The following is a 19,656-nucleotide window of genomic DNA, read 5'->3' as shown; positions in this document are numbered from 1 at the left end:
AAAACGAACAAGAAATAAACAAACACACAGCTATCAACAAATTTGTCTTTTGTTATAAAAAGAGGGTGCTGTAACTCCGTTGTGAACGTACTCCGTCTGTCGTGGTCCTCGCCCAAAATGGCTCTCAAACTTCCAAAGAATACCAACCAGAAGATCTCTTTTGAACTCCCCCCTCCCCCCCCGAAAATAATGCAAATTAGTAGTCCTCCTTTTAACATCTTTAGTTTAAAGCAATAAGCATATCAACACGTTTACCGACGAGATAAAACGGGAAAAGAAAAGTAAAATGTAAAAATACCACTTTCTTTGGGCCAATGTGTAATTCTGGCTTGTTTGGGCAGATGCAGATCCAGCCTCCCACATGAAGGTGGGTTATTTGGGGACAAGTGATGGAGGCAGAGGAAGTTTCCAGCACAAAAAGGGGCCAATAGGTGGCGTGTTCCAATTTTTTTTTCTTGATTTTTTTATTTAAATAAAAAAGGAAAATGCAGTTAAAATGGATCTTCAAACTCCGGAAGGCGTTTTCTGATGTCAATATGGCAGCACGTTACGATCCACACTCACATTAAATTCACCCAAACATACTTGTAGGAAATTGTTGAACAAATATTGTACATTGGAAATGTCACTACAGTGGCAAACATTATGTGAATTAGGTAGAATTGACGACATGACGCCGGCTGTAGCATGGGGAAGTGTATTTCATGTTTCTTTCTTTCTCTGCCGAGTGTCACACCTGGAACACAACACACTGGATTGGATGGAAGGCGTGTACATCCGCTGGTAATATTTAACCACAAGCTTACACAGACTGGTTAAAATTATTCTGCTGCGAAAATAGTAGTCAGGTTGGACCGACTGTGGCCCAAACTCTTCATCTGGACCATATCCTTCAGACGTCTTCATGCTCACGGTGGACTAAGATAGGATGGAAGATAAGCACGTTCCCAAAACGGAAGCTAGTCTTGGCCTCTGTCAACCACAAAGGAATAACCATGACATGGAAATGAAATCAAGAGTTTAAAAAAAAAAAAAAAAAAAAAAGGTGGAAGCAAAGAGAGGAAAAACAAAAAGTGAAACAATGACATCACCTACAATAGAAGAAGTTGTTTATCTGGATGTTGGCAGAGAAGAAAAAATGATAATGTTTTTTCAATGAAAAGTTTCTCTCTCCCTCTCTTTTTCTTCTTCTTCCCCCCAGTCAATCATTTGCTCCACTTGCCCTCTTCTTGTCATATTATTGTCCCTCCATCTTGTTAGGGTTTCGGGGTGGGAGCAGGTGGAGATGGCGAGCGGAGGTGCGGGGTCACAGGGTGAGCTTGCAGTGACAGAGTTCTTTGTACATTTGCCTCCTCAGCCGTGGCATATCCTGTTGGCCGAAGATAAAGGGCTGCCCGAGTGCCAGACACTTGCAGTACTGCAGGACGGAGGAGGGTTAGGGTCAGAAAAAAATAAGTTATCGGCGTCACATAACAAAAGTCAGTCGGTGTGCGTGTTCCCGTGATCAAAACAGTGACATCACAGAACCAAGTTGTACATGTATCTCAGAGAGGAGACGCTCACCTGTAGCACAAAGGCCCCGCAGTCACTGTCGTTGTTCTGACGACCCACATTCTGCAACAAGCAAATGGTACGTCAGCCACGAGCAGAGCAATTGTTCGAAATGAATAACAGAGTCATAGAATAACAATCCATTTTGATAGATAAACAAGCAAACAAAAGCATCTCACCATTTTGAAAAAGCCCTTCCATCCCGTCAAAAAGTCTTGTTGGTCTTTTTTGATGGCCTCTGCTTGCAGATACTTAAAAATGTGCTGGAAACAACAACGATAAAAGGTTACATGCGCTTCTATATATGAAATACATCTTCACTTGTGATTTTATATTTCAGTGTTTCCCCTACCGTTATAATAGGGGGGCGGGCCCCCCTGAAGAAACCCACCACCCCCCCTGTAATTTTCTCAAAAGCGCCAGATCACAAGTCATCATTTAAGGTTCTCTTTCCTATAGAACAGGTCCACACCTTGTTCTGTTATTAAACAAACTAAACGGCCGTATTTATTGATCTCATCCACACGACAGCTTGTCATTTCTGTCTCTACATGGTCGCGTTAACACTTCTCCTCTGCATCGCGCACGGCGGAGTTCATGTGTCTGTGCGCATCGGGGCGGAACTCCGCCGTGCGCACGCGCACACAAAAAATATGTCGCGTGAAAAGCAGACCGCTATATCTGCGTTTTAAATGCTTGACAGGTTACGCGACTCGCAGAGTTTTGCCAGAAGTCTCTGTAATGTCTCCTTTCTGCGTCTCTCAAAACAGAATACAGACCTCAGCTCAACATTGAGCATGAATTGTATCAAATCTACAACCCCGTTTTAAAAAGATGTGTAGAGGAAAGCAGCTCACTGCAGCCACTAATACTGATACAACGTGACGCTCACATATCTGCACTCATTCTGTTTTGTTTGGCAAAAAAAAAAAGCTTATTGTTTTCCACAATGAGCTATTTAGTAGTAACTAAATATGAGTTATTTTTTGCACAGATAAAACTTTATTTTCATTGTTCTAAGTGATTGCAATTTAAAAAAAGAAATTGTCTGATGGAGTAATCTGATTTACTAGAAAGTGATTGTAATCTTCTTTATTCTGTTACATATAAAAGCACAGATGGAATCACAAAATGATGTTATTTACAGAAAAAGTTTGAGAATCACTGCTTTAAGGGTTAGTGTCGGTGTCGTCGCCCGCCCCCCCCGAAGCTGTAAACCTAGGGGAAACACTGTATTTTATAATTAAACTGTTTAGACTGACGACCACTCCAATGTAATCTCCAATGTGATCACTCCAGTCACCAGTCATCAATAACATTCATCACCCACCACAAACATGGATCCAGGCAGTCAGAGTACAAAGGCTACAGCTGGACTGCTTCTTATTTATTTAGAGGTGTTTGAAGGGCTTTCACGTCTCATTGATCTATTCATATATTTAACATATGAGGCCGTTTCCCACTGCAGTTTTAAACCACTATTAGAGTGCCTTGTATGTTCCAACACTGACCAATTCCGAGTCTGACTCGAAATATGACGCAATCCCAATTCTGCGTCGTTGAATAATCCTCAAGCATAAAGGCCTCGGCGCTGCCGTCTGGTCCTACCTTTGGGCAACGTCTGTTGAGTGTCCGCTGAGAGTCGAAGTAAGTGATGGCTCGACGCGGAATATCAACACTGACCAGAGACCAGTGGACCTCCAGGTGGATGGGGATCAACAACAGGTCCTTCTGAAAGATGTCAACCTGAGAGGAGGAGGGTACACAGAGAGGAGAGAGTAAAGATAGAGACAACACGTGTAAATAAAGCTTGAGTGCGTTAGAGGAATTCATTCGAGGATGTGACCACAATGCACCAGTAAAGTGGCCACAACACACTTGGAAATAAAAAAAAATAGACCCGCCTCTGACGAGGTTCGGGCATATGATTGAGGTCGACGCTCTCACTTGGAACCAACGTGCATCCTGCGTGAGCCAATCACAAGTGGACAGCTCAAAGTACAGGTGTGAAAGCCCCAAGGACGTTTTGGCATGTGGCCACAGCCTTTCAGCAGTGTGTACACGTGTGTGTGTGTGTGTGTGTGTGTGTGTGTGTGTGTGTGTGTATAAAAAATCCCACGTAAACTGTCTTTCTCCACATCTGAAAATTCCGAAAAGCCTGTGAAGATAAATTATGAGCTGCGCCTTATCGTGTTACTTCCAGTAAAAAAAAAAAAAACCAAGATGGCTACGGTCAAAGCAGAACAAATGAGGCTGTCCGTTATAACTAAGCTGCTAATAATACTGTTGTTTTTACTATTCTTCTATACAACGCCTAGACAGAGGTGATCAATGAGCAAGAAGACAGACATGATTTGATGATCACTTGACTAATCAGGTAATTACGCCGTAATCCTAACAACTGTGTGGCAAAAAGCTTCAGACCATCCACTGAAAACAGACTAATTTAACAGCAAGGTCTGAGGCCCTACTTTGTCATATCAAAAACACACTTGTGGCTCTTACAGACATAGTTACATTTAAAAAAACAAAACACAATTGCCGAGCACAACCGTAACATGAAGTAGGTCCATTCCAACACTTACATTTTTCGTCCACCGTTTGACCCCATCATAGCCTTTTGTCCTCAGCTTATCGTAGAAGAAGCTGTTGAAAAAGTGAACCTGAGGGAGAGAACAGAGTAATACAAAGAGTTAGGGATTCCACTTTTTTTACTGAACTCATTTAATTACGTTTTAATAAATGTATGGTTTAATAGGCCGTAGGAAAACTTTAACCGGGTGTTTCTGCCAAGCATATGGTTCTGAAGGTTTTTTGGGGTTATAGTACTGTTTTTACACAGTAGTGCTCCACAACATCAGTGGAGAGCCTCTCTGATGAGCCATTGGTATTTTTATTTTATTTCCTCACCTTCTCAGGGACTGAGTCCATGACCAGGTCACCATACATGTTCATGATCTGAATAAAACACAAACAACAAAACAGGAGTTACCACATTTAAAGAAACATCTTCAAAAGTGACACCGGAACTTTTATGATCAGTGACTATGAAAGGTGGCATTTAACCTTGAACTAATTTAGTCTATTTGTTAGAATAAAAGAATACAGAACAGAATCTTAGCACGAGGAGCTGCCCTTCCATACTGGGGAGGGGGTGTTGGTCCGGTAGACTCTTGTGAAGGATGCTCTTGTGCATCCTTCACAGGAGGAAGTAGAACACTGAAAAGTGTTTCAAAAAAGTGGAGTGGATCAGTTTGATGTGGCAGGAAAAATATAAAGACCTCCTGTTTCTAAAGCATTTAAAACCAAATTGTCTATCTCTGTAATAATCAGACATGTTAATTGTGCTTCTATGAGTGAACTACTAGTCACGTGTCTGAAAAACTTGGATAAGGAGCGCAGAATGTGCCTAGTGCCTTTCCAAGAAACTCACAAGCACGTCTGAGGTCAACACAAGATGAAGTGTTGCTTTTGTGCGACTCGTTGTGGAGGACTATTAACTCGACTGGACCCGGCAGCACATTCTCCTCCTGTATTCGTTAACAGAGCAGCTCGGTGTGGCGGGCGTGTGCTGCTCTACCTGGTCGTTGAGCCAGTTCTGTCCATACAGAGTGCCCAGGTCGTCCATGGTCAGGACGTGGCGTTTGTAGTTGACTCTGAAGGTTTTGGCCAGGGCGGACCCCGACGAACGCTGGAAAGATTGTATTAGGTGTTGGACCACTGCTTTCCTATTGGACAGAGCGCACACACGCACACGCACACGCACACACACACGTTATTCACTCCACGCCTTTACCTGCAGAGGGAATAAAACCCCTCCCACTGGTTTAACTAACCTCCAGGTCCCCTAACAAAAGTTATTCCTTATTAGGAATGGAGAATAACCGTCTGACAGAGCCAAATGATTAGGTTGCTACTCATTTCATTATGTTCTGCCCACATGCTGTACGTCACACATCCATCTGGATTATCACTGTATTGGGATTTAATGAAAAGGTTAGGGAGACTTCCCAGCGACACTTTGCACCACTGGAGAAAATAATAGAAAATGGATTTTTTAAGGATTCGCATGCCATTTGAAGATTCTCTGTACGATTTAAATGATCATTTTGGCATCTACTTTTACCTGGACCCTGTTTCTCCCCGTTTGTGCGTACAAGGGAGTCATTGGGACAACGGTTTCTGAAATTGGTCGAGTATTCAGGGAGAACGCTGCAGACGGCAGCAGCTAAACGGGCGCTAATGGGAGTGCTTTGAGCAACTTTCTGTCAAGCCTCAATGTGTGAGACTTGGCAGAAACTAAAGTGGACCAGCTCTCCATCGAACATGAATAGGATCCGTCAACTTCACATACGTCAACAGAATTGAGTCCACCTTTAGATGCACTTCTTCCGAAAGTACGAAGTACCTCATGCAACACAATCAAAGCGGCATCCGATTAGCTCCCCTGATCTTTACAAAGACCACCGATCAAACTATTTCAAACAAATATCAGCCGATATCCATCGGTGGCAAATCTGACCATATCGAAAGAAATGCGTAACCCTAAATCTAAATATTGTTAGCTACTTAACCAATTAAAATTATATTTGAATGCAACAAAACCAGACAAAGTGTAACATACAGTGCATCATGAGACACTGGTTGAAACAATGTTGCCTTTTTTTTTTTTTTTACACCTAAATAATTGTATCCAACCAATTCGTCAGTTAAAACCAGCTAGAAACCTCCGGTTCTGAAGAATGAAGCCGATACAGAAGTGTCTTAAAACATCCATTCTCTTTACTTTACTGACCATCAGGGGCGACTCCTCTGGTTGTATAGAAGTCAATAGAAAATTACTACTTCTTTCTTGATTTATTCCCTCAGTAAACATTGTAAACATGAGTTTATGTCTCAATCTCTAGTTTCAAGTCTTCTTCAATACAGCATGATGTTCATTTAGTAAATGATGGCCGTCACTCCTCCGCAGTCTAAATATGGTCATTTCCGTTTATTGGTTGCAAAAAAAATAGCGACGGCTGTGTTCCAAGATTATTGAGGGCGAAAACGCTGAACTGGACGCTTCAAAACAGCAGTCCACAAACCAACTGTGAGGTCACCATGACCATGTCCACTTCTTATATGCTCTGATTAAAACGCCATCGGACCACACAGACGAAAGAAGAGGCCAAACACTGACGGACCTGTGAGGCTGAGAGAAGCTCTCGCTGAAGAGGTCCTGGAGCTTCTCCACAATGTCGTCCACATGGATGGGGATCAAACTGCCGTACTGCTGGAGGGACTCTTCAAGAATACCTTCACAGAAGACATAAAAAGATATCAAACAATCATCCTAAAATTGGACCAACGGTGAACATGAGCCAACAGCCAGAGCCTGTGATCCGTACCTGTCACACAGCTCATGTGTTCCTCAGTAAGGGCCAGCTCCACTGGTTTGACCTCCATGTCCCGCCTCCCTCTGTCCTCCTGCTTGTCTGGAGAGCAGCCGTTCATCAGCTCATCTACCACAGAGAAGGTCCCAAATTACATGCACACATTTCTTTTTTCCCCATCTTTTTTATGCAGTTATTTTCTTCACTTCTCAGCAATCTGGTGAAGGTAATATGTTACATAATGGTAACACGCAACTCTATTAATTGTGTGAAAACGCAATTAAGTTGAGAGGTGGAAGAGCTTGGTGCTGTGAAAGAGGACATGAGTGTTGCCAGTGTTGTTTGCTTTCCCACAGCTAATAGAAATTATTCCTGAAGCACAATATTTTAGTAAGCTTAAGTAGAGTAGTAAACCTTAGTTCAAAGCAAATGTGCTATAAACTGCACTGTCAAGCTGCTTGACAAATTTAACTCTTTGTGAGCCGTTTTTAAAGATGTATATCAGCAGTAGAAACTAATGACCCTTGGGACAGTGTAGGGATACAAGTATTGAGGGACAAACCAATCGTGTTTTTGCCATTTCATGCGATTTGTTGACAAATATACAACTGTGCCATTTTGAATACATTCTGTTTCACTAGCCTTCTTCTTCAGAAGTGGCGTGCGTCAGTACCTCTCTCAGACTCTGTGAACCTCTCATCATTGCTGTCGTCCTCTTCGTCGCTGTACGGCGTTTGCAGATACCTTTTTATCCTCTTCTGCTTGCCGTACTGACTGTGCCGCCACCCTCTGCGGCTGTACCGGTTTCCCTGGGAGCACACCCACTGCGCCCGCTGGCGCCAGCTCTTCCAGTGCTTGCTGAGCCGAAACCCAGGGCCACCGTGGGAACGCAAACGCTGCCAGCGCCGGATCCTCCGCAGAGCCCTGTACCTGCTGAAGTGGGACCTGAACAAGTCCCCCGCTTGGGCCTGGGACACGACGGCAGCGTCCTGCGCGGTGACGTCACCGCCCTCGTCTGCCTTCTGTTGTGGTCCATAGGGGTGTTGTGATTGAGGGTACTGCATGGACTGGGAGGGAAAGTCTGGGACCTCCCACTCCGCCTGGTCTCCTTCATCTTCCACCCCGTCTTCGTCCTCCTCCTCCTCCTCCTCTTGGTCTTGGTCTTCTTCGTCGTCGTCTTCTTCTTCCTCTTCCTCCTCCTCCTCCTCCTCCTCCTCATTGTTATCCCAACCCCTGCTTTCAAACTCTACCTCGTCATCCATATTATTTTTTTCTTCTTCATCACCCGTTTCCTTGATCCTCCCCATCCCATCCTGCTCCACCTCATCGTCGTCCTCCTCCACATATTCGCCTGTCCACTCCTTCTCTTTCTGGCCCAGTCGGAGGTGCATGGGGCTGGGTACACTGTTGCCTGACACAGGGACTATGAGGTGGTCTCCAGGAATCCCACCTAAACACAAACATAAGTAGTCATCAACTGGGTCGGCTGTGTTCAACCATGTTCCATCATGACCTAAAATAACATCAGCATTATCATGATGCGTTCAAATGTAAACTTGTAAAATTATGTTTTGGTGAGAAACAGATGTTTTCACAACAATAAATAAATATTAGACCGGGATTTAGGACCCGTTTAACTTCCTAACTATAGCCCCAAACAGCTTATTATAATACATAATTAAAACTACCAAAGACATGACAACATCCTCCAAACTGCTCTTTTACCCAACTACTGCTGGATCACTTCACTTTACACATATGCTTCTGAATTAACAGACTGTTGGGATTGGACATCACAGAGCAACAAATCATAACTTGAAACAAACTAAAACTATGAAATGTTTGACATATTTGCTTGTAAAGCAAATAATAATAATGTTATTAATAATAGGCCATTATTATTGTCAATTGACTAAAATAAAACAATTCTAGTTGTACTTTAGTTCCCTGAAAATTCTGAAGGCTCAACTTAACTAGACTCTTCAGATTCAGTGAGCAGATTTGATCCTGAACTTGGATTTGATCAAACGTTACCACCCCCAGCAGTGCAATGCCTACCTCCTCCTGTGTCGTCCTGCCCGACGGCAGTCAGACCCAGGTCTCCCTGCCAGCGGTTCTGGGCCAGGCTACCGCCACTGTCTCGCATTCTCCACGGACAACCCACGACCTGCGCCAGCTCGTCACCTGCAAACAGAAACAGCTTTACTTCCTGTAAAAAATAAAATAATGTAATGCTGAACAGGGCGATTAATAAATACAATTAAGATTTCTCCTCCATTAAGTGCACCGCCACATAACTGCACCTTTAAAAAAAAATATATATATATATATATATATATATATATATATATACATCCCCATCCCTCATCCAAATAGGTAGAATTGAATGAAACAAACAGTCAAGTTAAAATCCCTTTAAAGCAGCTTCAAGCGGTCTTGGGGACCATTAATCAAGCTGCATTCATGTATGGTACAGTTGAAGGAGTCGGGAAAGAAGCCCACACACTAGTAATGTTGTATGGCCTCATATACAACCTCTGGATTCAGTCACACAGGGGAGGGAGGGTGTATAGTCTAATATTGTAACCTGTCGTCCAGCAGCGGATCACATCTTCAAACAGGTTCGCCAAACCAACGTTTCAATTGATAAATTTAAGTGGCGCGAATAACATTGGACAGGATCAAAGTCCCGTTTCAAAATGCGAACCGCTGCTCGGTATCCGGACGCCGTCCAGTTGGTTTTAAAGAACAAACCACCAAAGCTTCTCTCGCGCCGTTTAACGACAAGTCATCGTTACCGCTTGTTCTGCCAACTGCAGCGCCGAGACCCAGACAGACCATAGCAGTGCGTTATTCGCATAAACGTGGGCTTCCTTTCAAGTGGATCAAAGCCTCCTGGTCTCACTACGGGAGGCTTGATTCTGTTCTCCAGGTTTCCATCCTAGAATACGCGTCCGTGGCCACCGGAGACTCCTGTTCCCATGTGCACCTGGTCACACCGCGGATATGCAGTGTAGCTTGCTAGCTGGCCCGGGTGAGGGACTCACAGAGCACTGGGATAACTGGCCTTTATAATGGTGTGTAATGTGATGCGGCCTGTGTTCTGTGCACGAGAGTCTGAGAGAAGCGGCTCTATGGTGAGAACAACCCTTTCCGGTGCAGGAAATAGTCCTTGCCGAGGCTAGCTTGTGCGCGTTAAGCGCTAGCAGCAGCGCAGTCACAGCTTCACCCCTTAAAAACCCAAATATAAACAAATCGCATTTAATGCAAACCTAGTTTATTCCGCCACCATGCACGACCACAGCCCCGCGGCCCTATTAGCATCAGTCTGACACCACAAGAGTTCCCCAATAACCCGTTGTCTCTTCGTGCTAACGTGTTAGCTTGTTAGCCATGTTGTCGTTAGCTAGCTAGGCGTTAGGTGTTAGCAATAACATCATAAAACGCCCGGCTCACCGGGCTCCTGCCTAGCTAGGTGTCGTAATAGCATCCTTACCGTTAGCCTGCAGAGTTATATGAATGTGTGTCCAGCTGCGTTCGACTGACTGTTGGGCGTGTTTAATTTTCTCTGGGTCTCGAACCAAAACAAATGCTAATTAGTGTTGAACCTCATTCAATGAAGTCAGGTGTGGAGCAGCCAGATGTCACCTCCTTGCGAACTTTGATTTCTTTGAGGTCTTCCGGTTCAGAGAAAAATGCAAACACTCCACAGGAAAGAAAACAAAACGGTGGTTCACGGTGAACATAAAATCGAGAGGGAGAATCTATTTCAATTGATATCGTCTGTGGGAAACGACGGGTGAGCGGAGCCGGATCACTGCGGATCTTTTCGCTCTCATGTGAACTACCAACAAGTCCGTCGCGCACCAATGGCGTCATACACAGTGTTTTAAGGGTAGCCTTTCGGTTTTGACCCCTAATTTCAGTCTATTGCAGAAAAATGAATTGATAACAAACTATTTGCTGGGTTGAATGACGCGAGTAAAACACAATCAGCCTTATTTTGTATTTATTTAGTGGATTTTCTTCCCTGATTTCTGTAAGGTTTATAGCACAATTAAACATTCACATTATGTTTGCATTCCCTGATATGTCGTAGCCCTCTATTTGAATTTGGTGATGAGTTCATGAAAGTGCTATGTTTTACCAAAATATCAACTGTGTTACAAAATGCAAACATGACCAAAAGATTCATTGTTAGGTCGGTAGACAGCTTAGTTCCCATACCTTCAAACCTAATAAAGATAGTTGCTATATAATTGTTTAACTCATATTATACATATTATAGTTTTGTCAGACCTTTAACACTGAAGAAGAGACTCTTCATTACGTTGGTTTCGGTCATAACTTCAGAAACATTTTACAATGATACCAATAGTAATGTTTCTTTATCAGAGGGGCACCTCTCTCAGACAAAGTGCCCTAGTGCCTATTTACCATCCAGAATCAGATTTGGTTTTATTGCCAAGTACGTTTGCACATACAAGGAATTTGGCTTGGTGATTGGTACAAGCGCCACTCATGCCAACATTCCGCCTAAAATTCTAAAAGTCTTGCAATTCTTTTCCAAACCTTTGGCCTCAGGATGAACTCAGCTAAAAGCGGAATACTGTGCAGGAGTTACAGGGAGCACTCAAGGTTATGTGCATGGCCCCCAGTTTCAACCTTGGTGCCTTGGTTTGATAACTACTCAAAAGATGTACCCTTGTGGGCAATGAATCTCAGGAATGCCTTGGGAAAAAATGTCTAAATGAACTGCCCTGGCAGTCACAGGAACCTAAATATGATAGCCGACCTCTTCTCACTCCGACAACCCACTTTAATGATTTAAAGGCCAAAGCAACCCTCTGGTCTTCTCGATGTTGACAGCCGGGCTAGACCTCCTCCCTGGGCAGGCCGACTCATCGTTGTTGTTGTTGCTGCTGAGGCTAAACAGCATTGTGTCGTCTGCTAACTTGCGACTTGGTGGGTGAAGAAGTAGAGGACTCAGCACACTTCCCTGAGGGACGCCGGTGTTCTGGGGGACAGTTGAGGAGACGATGTTGTCTAACCTCACAGACTGGGGTCTGCTGTTTAGACGTCCAGTATCCAGTTGCACAAGGAGGTGTCAAGGTCAACAGGTGTGTTGATCAGTTTGGATGCTGTTGAATGCTGGTGTTGATGAACAGCGTTCTCACGTAAATGTTGCTCTGCGACACTGTTCCAGAGAACTGCAGCAGTGTACAATTTTTCTATCCAAAATGGATAATATTAGTTGGACTCTCTTGTTGCTTATAGTATATTAACTATTGCATAGCCAAGTAGCGAGGAGTTGTATACAATTTTTTAAGTGAGACTTAGTTTGAGTAATTTGAATTTACACTGTAAGAAAATTGAGATTTAAAAAAATGTAAAGGTCTAATGTATAGAGGGAGGTAATCTGTTGTTTTGAGCATTCTGAAGATAATTTTTCATGAGTTTTGGAGAACTGCTGTACCAGAAGATGGCAGCATATTTCAGAACTGGTTATGTTGCACACTCTAGCAGCACAGGGTGGAATTATGTGACAGGAACGACAAGACATTCTTCGGCAACAATGGAAACAAATATTTATTTCTCACATGTACCATAGCCTGTAATGCATCATGCACCACGGGCTGCAGCTAGACAGCATAACAATATAATTCCTTCAACATAAAATGATCTTCTCCCAATTCTATGAAAACAACCATCCTGTGGTCTTCGTCCTGCATCTTGGCATGACACACTGTGATTCAAGGCTTCAGCTATTTACAACTTTGGTGAAATGTTTCAGAGATGGTTTACACTTCTGCTTTACGTAGCTGCAGCCATGAGGCCTCTGGCTGCAGTCAGAAGGATCTAAAATATGAGCAACAGTTTTCTCTTCATCTCCGAAACGCTTCCCTAATATTGTCAGATTTAGATTTTTTAAAAGTCCGTCTGCATTTCCTGTATTTCCAAGATCCTAACAAGGACAGCACCATTAACATACGCTGATTCATTTTCTTCCATAGAGTTATATGAGAAGATCAATACCAGTCTCGGTAATGTGAGGCACGCAGCAGGTTAGCTTAGCTTAGCACAAATGCTGGAAACAGACTAGCCTGGCTGTCCAAAAGTATCACAATTCACCTAAAGATAACTGTTTAATCTGTACTTTTTTTTTTAAAACTGATAATTTCAATAACTACTCATCCGCTCCTCCAAAAACTACATGTTTGTGTGCAGATTAAACCACAAGGCCTCATTGCTCTCGTGCAGATAGGCATCTTTGCAAAGGTTGAAATCTATTTTAAAACCATACTTTTTGCAGATAAGACTTTATTTATATGGTGCTCTTTAATTGTCCCACTAGATATCTTAGATCTACTGATGATTTAATAATAATAATAATAATAATAATAATAAAAATAATAATAATTGAATAATATATTATAATTTCTCCCATGTTCTTATCAAATATTGTTCCACCTGTGAAGTCACTGCTGTTAAATATTTGCACTAATAAAGAGAGAAACAATTGAGAAGACACGAAGCAAAGTTTCAACATGATTGACTTTATTTGTATGATGTTGATACAAAATGGGGTTGTGGTTATTATAAGCAGCCAAAAGGAAGAACAAAAACACAGGATAAGTTGGTCAATGTGCCAACACAAGCTCAAAAGGACTCCAACTGGAGGCAAAATCGACAGATTTCTATTGTAACATGCTTTTCATAGTGTGCGATTGGATGAAGGAAAGAAAGCTGCTGTAACTTTGAAGGAGAGCGAGCGGGCAGTTGCTTCAGAAGGAGCTTTCGTCAACATGCTTCATGATGTTCATGACCCAGGAGAGGCTCGGATCCACACAGATGTAACGACCCTTCTTTGTAACCAGACTGAAATAAATAGATACATAAATTACGGTCATAACGGTCGACAATTGAGACAAATAATTATAATAAAAGAACAAGAAGGAAACCAAACAGAAAGTAGCAAACAGGGACCAAAATTACGATTCATCACAAATTAAATATAAAAAAAGATTGTATGCAATATACAGACATCTAATGAGAGAGAACATTTAATTGTCCATGAATTTAAATTCATTTAAAAAGTATTCGTCACATTAAGTAACAAGTCATTCGCAAAGTTCATAGTATTTTACAAGAAATAAGGATACAGTAAACTTACATGGCTGCAGACTTGGGGCATCGATGATCAGTCAGGTAATAAGAGCCGATGAGGTTTTTGTTCAGTCTCCTCGGGTAAGGCGTGAAGCAGCAGTCGTCAGGGCCGATTCCATCTGAAGGAAACAATTATGTATTACCAGAAACACACAATGTGTCTGAATGATCCACGAGCTAAAGTTATCTTACTGTTGCAGGTCACAGAGGAGAGCGCCGCATATCCCAGGATGCAGAGTAGAAGGATGCGAGCGGTCCTCATGGTGACTCAATGTGAGGATGGAGATGAAAACCACAGCCGCTCTTTATCCTCAGTGAAGGGTTTCTAAAAGGACCGAATGTGCGTTGTCAACTTTATCAAGATTGAAGAGGACTATTTTTTTTAAAGGTGTCACTAGTGTGGAGGAGGGAGGGCAGCTGTGGTTTCACGACAACTGAAGTTGCCTGCAAAGGAAACTTTCCACTCAGTTTTTCAAAGGTTGAGGTAGATCACAGGAAATGCAGCTGTGGTTAGCTCGGAGATGAAGCTCAAAGTTAAGACAAAAGACCAGCAGCCCCGAACAACTCAAATGAATAGGCCTAGTAGGTATTGGGCATGTTTTTTTGCTTTTGGGGAAATTTCTTTTAGTTTTTTCACATTATTCACACTGTATTCTCGTAGATGCTCTTACTGACCAAATTAATAGTCAATATATTTCAACTATGCCATTATGGATGAAAGGTTATTTGCTCAGAAGTTGTATTTCAACATCTACAATTCTCTCTCCTGCACATACAATAGTCACAATTGAAAAAAATCAATCATAAGAAATGCATATACAATTTCAGAAAGAAGTCTCAATAGACCAGAATACAATGCTGCAACAAGACTTTTAAAGCTGTACACATTTTTATATTGATGACCTTTACACAACGGAGATGTTTCTTTCATGCTGTACTTTTTGTCACACATAATTCAATGTTATTTAATGTAAATTAAGGCAGAACTTTTTGTATTACCCCTTGTGACCTTGACAAAGGCAGCTCAGACCAGTTCCACTCACTCCCGCTCTTCCCTTTCTTTCTTTCCCTTTCCCTTCTTTCCCTAGCCGGATCCATAGGTACCTGCCAGTGTCCACTATTTAAATCAATTGTGGAAAAAAGGGAAGCTCCAGAAAGAGATTCAAGGATTTCATTTATGTTTGGTAGCGGATACGCGTCTGTTTCAGTGACAGCATTAACTTTCTGAAAGTCCACACAAAATCTGTGACCTCCATCTTTCTTTGGCAGTAGAACTACAGGAGATGCCCATCCAGAATGGGAAGGTTCAATAACTCCACGAGTAATCATCTCTCTTAATTGTTCTTCCACAATAGCTTGCTTAACAGAGGACATTCAGTAAGGCCGTTGTTTTATAGGCACACAGTTTGTGGTATAAATGGTGTGTTGCAGAACATCAGTTTTCCCAGGTTCTTACTGCAGACCTTTGCTTTAGACTCAAGGAGCTGTCGTAATTGTTTTCTTTCTCCATCTTGCACGTTCGCCTCAGACACAGCAATGTTGATGTATTTTACTTCCATCCGCACAGGCTCTAAAGCAGGGGTCTCAAACTCAATTTGCCTTGAGGCCAACGCTGGTATTGTGATCTCATAGGAGGGCCACACCGAAAGCGCAATATTTTTGAAAGTTTACTTATTTATTTACTTTTACATTAATAACATATTCTCGTCATACTTAACAAAAAAAGGCAACCAGCAGTTTCTATACATATTTATATTAGCTTTTAACAGTGCAAACATATTCAATTTAAAAAAAAAAAAATTATTGAAACATTGAAACGAACCAACAAACGCAATCCCGGAATACATTTGTACTTTATTCTATTTTTTGGCCAGACACCTGGCAGCACTTCTACTCACACAGCTTGAGCCACATTGACCCTGATCAAGGTCACAGTTAAAACCCTGATCGAGGTCACCGTTGAAACCCTGATCGAGGTCACAGTTAAAACCCTGATCGAGGTCACAGTGGAAACCCTGATCGAGGTCACCGTTGAAACCCTGAGTACAGCTTCACGATGGGCATCACTTAGCCTGGACCTGTACTTGCATTTATTAAAGTTCATAGTCGAGAAAGGTTTCTCGCACAGATGTGTGTTTCCAAAAAGGTACATTACCCGACTTATCACTTTTGTCAGCTCAGCTCAGGATGGAGGCAATTCTCTCAGAAATTGTCCAGTCATGTCTGGTTTTCCTTGTGCCTCTCTGAATTTAGCTTTTAGATCACTGTTACACTGCAAGTCAATAAGTTCCATTTGCAACATTCTCGGGACTCTCTCCACATCCGCTGAGAGGGGGTCTGCAAACAGCTGCCCCGCGTAACCTGCTGCTTCTTATCCAAAACTGCCCAGTCAAAATGTTACTTATTAGGGTAAGATTTTGGACTGGAGAGTTCTTTGGCAATTGGGTGTTTGTTTGGTTGTTATGCTCTCTATTCTGTAGTAGGTTAGCATTACCTGGCTGGAATGGATAGGTAACAGAGGGGTTGAACATAAAACTATATGAATTATCAGTCACATTTATTACCATTCCAACACCAGAAATGAAATTGAGTCCAAGGACCATGCCATAGGCTAGAGCTTTCGGCCCGAGTACAGCAATAGGGAGAGTGGAAACGTTCCCTTGAACATCCAAAGAAAGGTTTCCCCATCTAATGGGATTAGCTGCCACTCAATTAGCCAGATACAAAGGGCCTTCTTCCCATGGTTGAATTTCCGCTTTTGATCCTTTTATTTCCATCCAGAGATATTCATGAGCTCCTGTTCATGAGCGCCTATGGAAACTGGTACAAGTAGCTGTGTTGGACTAAAGGAGGTTGCAACTGGATGGCATGTAGTCTCTGAATTAGATGACTCCTACGCTTGTTGAGATCGGACAGATCTTTTAGCTTTGACAACAGACACCGAGCCATTTCCAGGCGTACCTTTTGGTTTTTGAAACCGCTGAGGATGTTTGGGTGTCTGCTGCTTGTAAGGATTAAGGGAAGGGCCAGGTGAATTGTACTGTGGGCAGGATCCAGAATTACGTTTTATGCTGGAGATATTCAGGTGACCAGAGGGCATGGGTCTATCAAAAGGTGGACCTGAGGTTTTTATACTCATTCTCTGGTTATAGTCAAGCTGTTGTTCATAGTCCTTTTCAAATTGATGGCCAAGGCGAACTAAATCTTCAACAGTGTCAACTCGACCTCTGAGCTGACTAGCAACTAGGTTTAAACTAGGTTTGAGGTTTCAGTTCGCCCCATGTTGGGCCCATTTCTGTAACGTAAGTTTCCCTTAAAAAAAAAAAAAGTCAGGGAGAAAAGTGGTTTAATTCTGCGTGGGCGTATTAATTAGCTTTCACTGCCAACGATGCTGGCTGACATGTCTGCTGATATGTGGCGAGAAGTTAGCAAACAGCAACCCATTTAATGTTGAAAGGCTCTTCCAGACAGCACACAGCATCTGCTGAAAAGTATCAAGCTGCAGAAGAGCGATTTCTCAACTGCTGCAGCAAACTGAGCAAAGTAAATATACTTTCAGGAAGTGGATCACGTCTCCAAACTCCACTACTGCTGCTAGTTCTGTGTCAGCTCATGAGACACTGAGGCGTCCACTAGTAAAAACGGATCCGTCCTCCTCTGTTTTCGGTGCTCTAAAAGTCCGTAGTGAGGACGCTCAGTGTAACGTAGCAAAATATATGCATTTTAAAAAGGAAACCTCACGTGAAGAGGACAGGTATTTAACCTGCTACCTTGTGATTAAAGGATGAACCCTCTACCACATCAGCCACAAATATAGATAGGACTCAATGTCTGCATAGTTGTCTTTTTATTGGACTTTATTGTAGCCAACACATGACTTTATTTATTCTCCTCTTCATAAGAGTTTGATAGTTATAAACAGTCAAAATAGCAATACAATGTCAAGAATTGTCTTTATTCTTGTTCTATAATTTTATAAATACAACAAACTAGTTTTTACATATATGACTATATATAAAACTTTATAAGCTGTGATATCAAATAGCTTTTGCGGCTCCAGACAAACAAAATGTGGTGGAAAAAAGGGCACAATGGTTCTTTGGAGAGGAAAGGTTGCTGACCCCTAGGCTCGTCTGTGGTTTTAATTCTACTTTTCTGCTACACTACATCCATCAGTCCTCTAGAACAACAGGTCTCTTAGGAGGAAAAAAAAAACCTGACCCAGTGAATCACAGCATATTACACTTTTTATTAAAAAATGGGATTGAATATAGTTTCTGGCCACAGGAGATGATACAGCGTTGCGTTTTGTGATGTAGGTGGTGTTGGTAGAGCTGCGACGGTCAGCCTTCAATGTAACAACTAGTAAGTAACAGATCGCATTCTGCAAATGCCACTGAACACACACACAAACACACTTCACTACTTAAACACAAAAAAAGAGACTCAAATTAAAAAAGGATGACAAGCCGACAACCCATTTACACCTGCGAGTGGTGACATTAAGAGATGATGCAAGGCATCAACTCAAAGGCTTATATGTATGTGCAAAAAGCTTTATTGCAGTCCTGCGGTGTGTCACCACACAGGGGGAGTGGGGTGTGTGTGTGTGTGTGGGGTGCGTGTGTGTGTGTGTGTGTGTGTGTGGGGGGCGGGGGGGGGATCAGAAAGTGTTCTCTGTAGCGAGACGAGCAAGATGATGAGTCAAGGCGCTTCCTGTTTAGAACACGTGTTATTTTTCATCTGCGGTCCAGGTCCTTAAGAACGTTCGGGCTGGTGTCAGCGGGGACAAGAGAGCTGAAATAGTCATCACCGAGAGCATCGGGCACAACAGGAAGTCAAGTCTCATCTCAACATCTGATGAAGCAGCATCACAGCCAATAACGGGACAATAACCGTCTGAACTTATCATTTATCTCATTTGACGAACAGGTCTGTGCAAAATGGGCAACTCAGAAACAACAAAAAAAGAAGATATTTAAGATTCCCCTATGGGCTCAACTACGACGGCATCTTAGGGCCTTTGTAGGTAAAACAAATAAAAAATACAGAAGGGGAGGGGGTAATATTTGAGAAGAAAAAAAATCCTGCAATTAAGAGTTACATTTATGAGAAAGAAACTCACAAATGAACAAAGAAAACCTCAGATATTGAGAGCTTTTTGAGTTTTCTTTTCCTGTTAAAGGAATCACAGATTCATTATGCCTGAAGTAAATGACCCAATCAAATTATACTTTGCTGTCGGCTTTATCGAGGAGGAAATACTTGTGCTCTTGGCCCACAAACAGCACATCATCATAAGCATTGAAGAGACATTGAGTGAACGGGCCAGCCGAATTTGAAGAAAAACTACATTAATTTGTCTTCTTCTTGAAATAGACAATATCTGAGTGTTTTCCTCATACATTGACAAATGTAATCTTTTAATTTGATTGTTTTTTCTCTGAATATTAACGACCCTCTCCCGGCTCCGTAATTTATTTTTGGTCCGTCCTAATGAACAGTAAGATGGCGCTTCACTGTTCAAGATGCTGGTAATCAAAAAACATGAAGAGAAACTGTG

The 19,656-nt window shown here is 42.3% G+C and overlaps 2 protein-coding genes across 2 annotated transcripts; both read right to left on the bottom strand.

Moving 5' to 3' along the window:
- Nucleotides 1–43: 43 nt before the first annotated feature.
- On the bottom strand, nucleotides 44–10,428 carry senp3b (SUMO specific peptidase 3b). Its single transcript, XM_079215649.1, has 13 exons — nucleotides 10,423–10,428; nucleotides 8,985–9,110; nucleotides 8,177–8,376; nucleotides 7,600–7,948; nucleotides 6,942–7,055; nucleotides 6,738–6,849; nucleotides 5,132–5,279; nucleotides 4,462–4,509; nucleotides 4,137–4,214; nucleotides 3,160–3,297; nucleotides 1,731–1,814; nucleotides 1,564–1,614; nucleotides 44–1,417 (listed from the first exon to the last, which is right to left on the bottom strand). Exons 2-13 carry the CDS (start codon nucleotides 9,070–9,072, stop codon nucleotides 1,307–1,309), a joined length of 1,521 nt encoding a protein of 506 aa, XP_079071775.1. The 5' UTR covers nucleotides 9,073–9,110; nucleotides 10,423–10,428; the 3' UTR covers nucleotides 44–1,306.
- Nucleotides 10,429–13,462: 3,034 nt separating this feature from the next.
- On the bottom strand, nucleotides 13,463–14,400 carry LOC306734882 (C-C motif chemokine 13-like). Its single transcript, XM_079216288.1, has 3 exons — nucleotides 14,286–14,400; nucleotides 14,101–14,212; nucleotides 13,463–13,805 (listed from the first exon to the last, which is right to left on the bottom strand). The coding sequence occupies exons 1-3, from the start codon at nucleotides 14,353–14,355 to the stop codon at nucleotides 13,712–13,714; spliced, it is 276 nt and encodes a 91-aa protein (XP_079072414.1). The 5' UTR covers nucleotides 14,356–14,400; the 3' UTR covers nucleotides 13,463–13,711.
- Between the last annotated feature and the right edge of the window lie 5,256 nt (nucleotides 14,401–19,656).

This window comes from Taurulus bubalis (assembly GCF_910589615.1).
Source record: "Taurulus bubalis genome assembly, chromosome: 3".
Taxonomy (NCBI): domain Eukaryota; kingdom Metazoa; phylum Chordata; class Actinopteri; order Perciformes; family Cottidae; genus Taurulus; species Taurulus bubalis.
This window is presented reverse-complemented; position numbering and strand designations above follow the sequence as displayed.

Excerpts from the sequence above, each read along its gene's own strand:
- senp3b (XM_079215649.1), bottom strand. The coding sequence starts at position 9,072 with ATGCGAGACAGTGGCGGTAGCCTGGCCCAGAACCGCTGGCAGGGAGAC. Across the intron at positions 4,510-5,131 it reads AGAACTGGCTCAACGACCAG|ATCATGAACATGTATGGTGA; the intron begins GTAGAGCAGCAC and ends TGTTTTATTCAG. Across the intron at positions 1,615-1,730 it reads GGAAGGGCTTTTTCAAAATG|AATGTGGGTCGTCAGAACAA; the intron begins GTGAGATGCTTT and ends TGCTTGTTGCAG.
- LOC306734882 (XM_079216288.1), bottom strand. The coding sequence starts at position 14,355 with ATGAGGACCGCTCGCATCCTTCTACTCTGCATCCTGGGATATGCGGCG. Across the intron at positions 14,213-14,285 it reads CTCCTCTGTGACCTGCAACA|ATGGAATCGGCCCTGACGAC; the intron begins GTAAGATAACTT and ends TGTTTCCTTCAG. Across the intron at positions 13,806-14,100 it reads TGCCCCAAGTCTGCAGCCAT|TCTGGTTACAAAGAAGGGTC; the intron begins GTAAGTTTACTG and ends TATTTATTTCAG.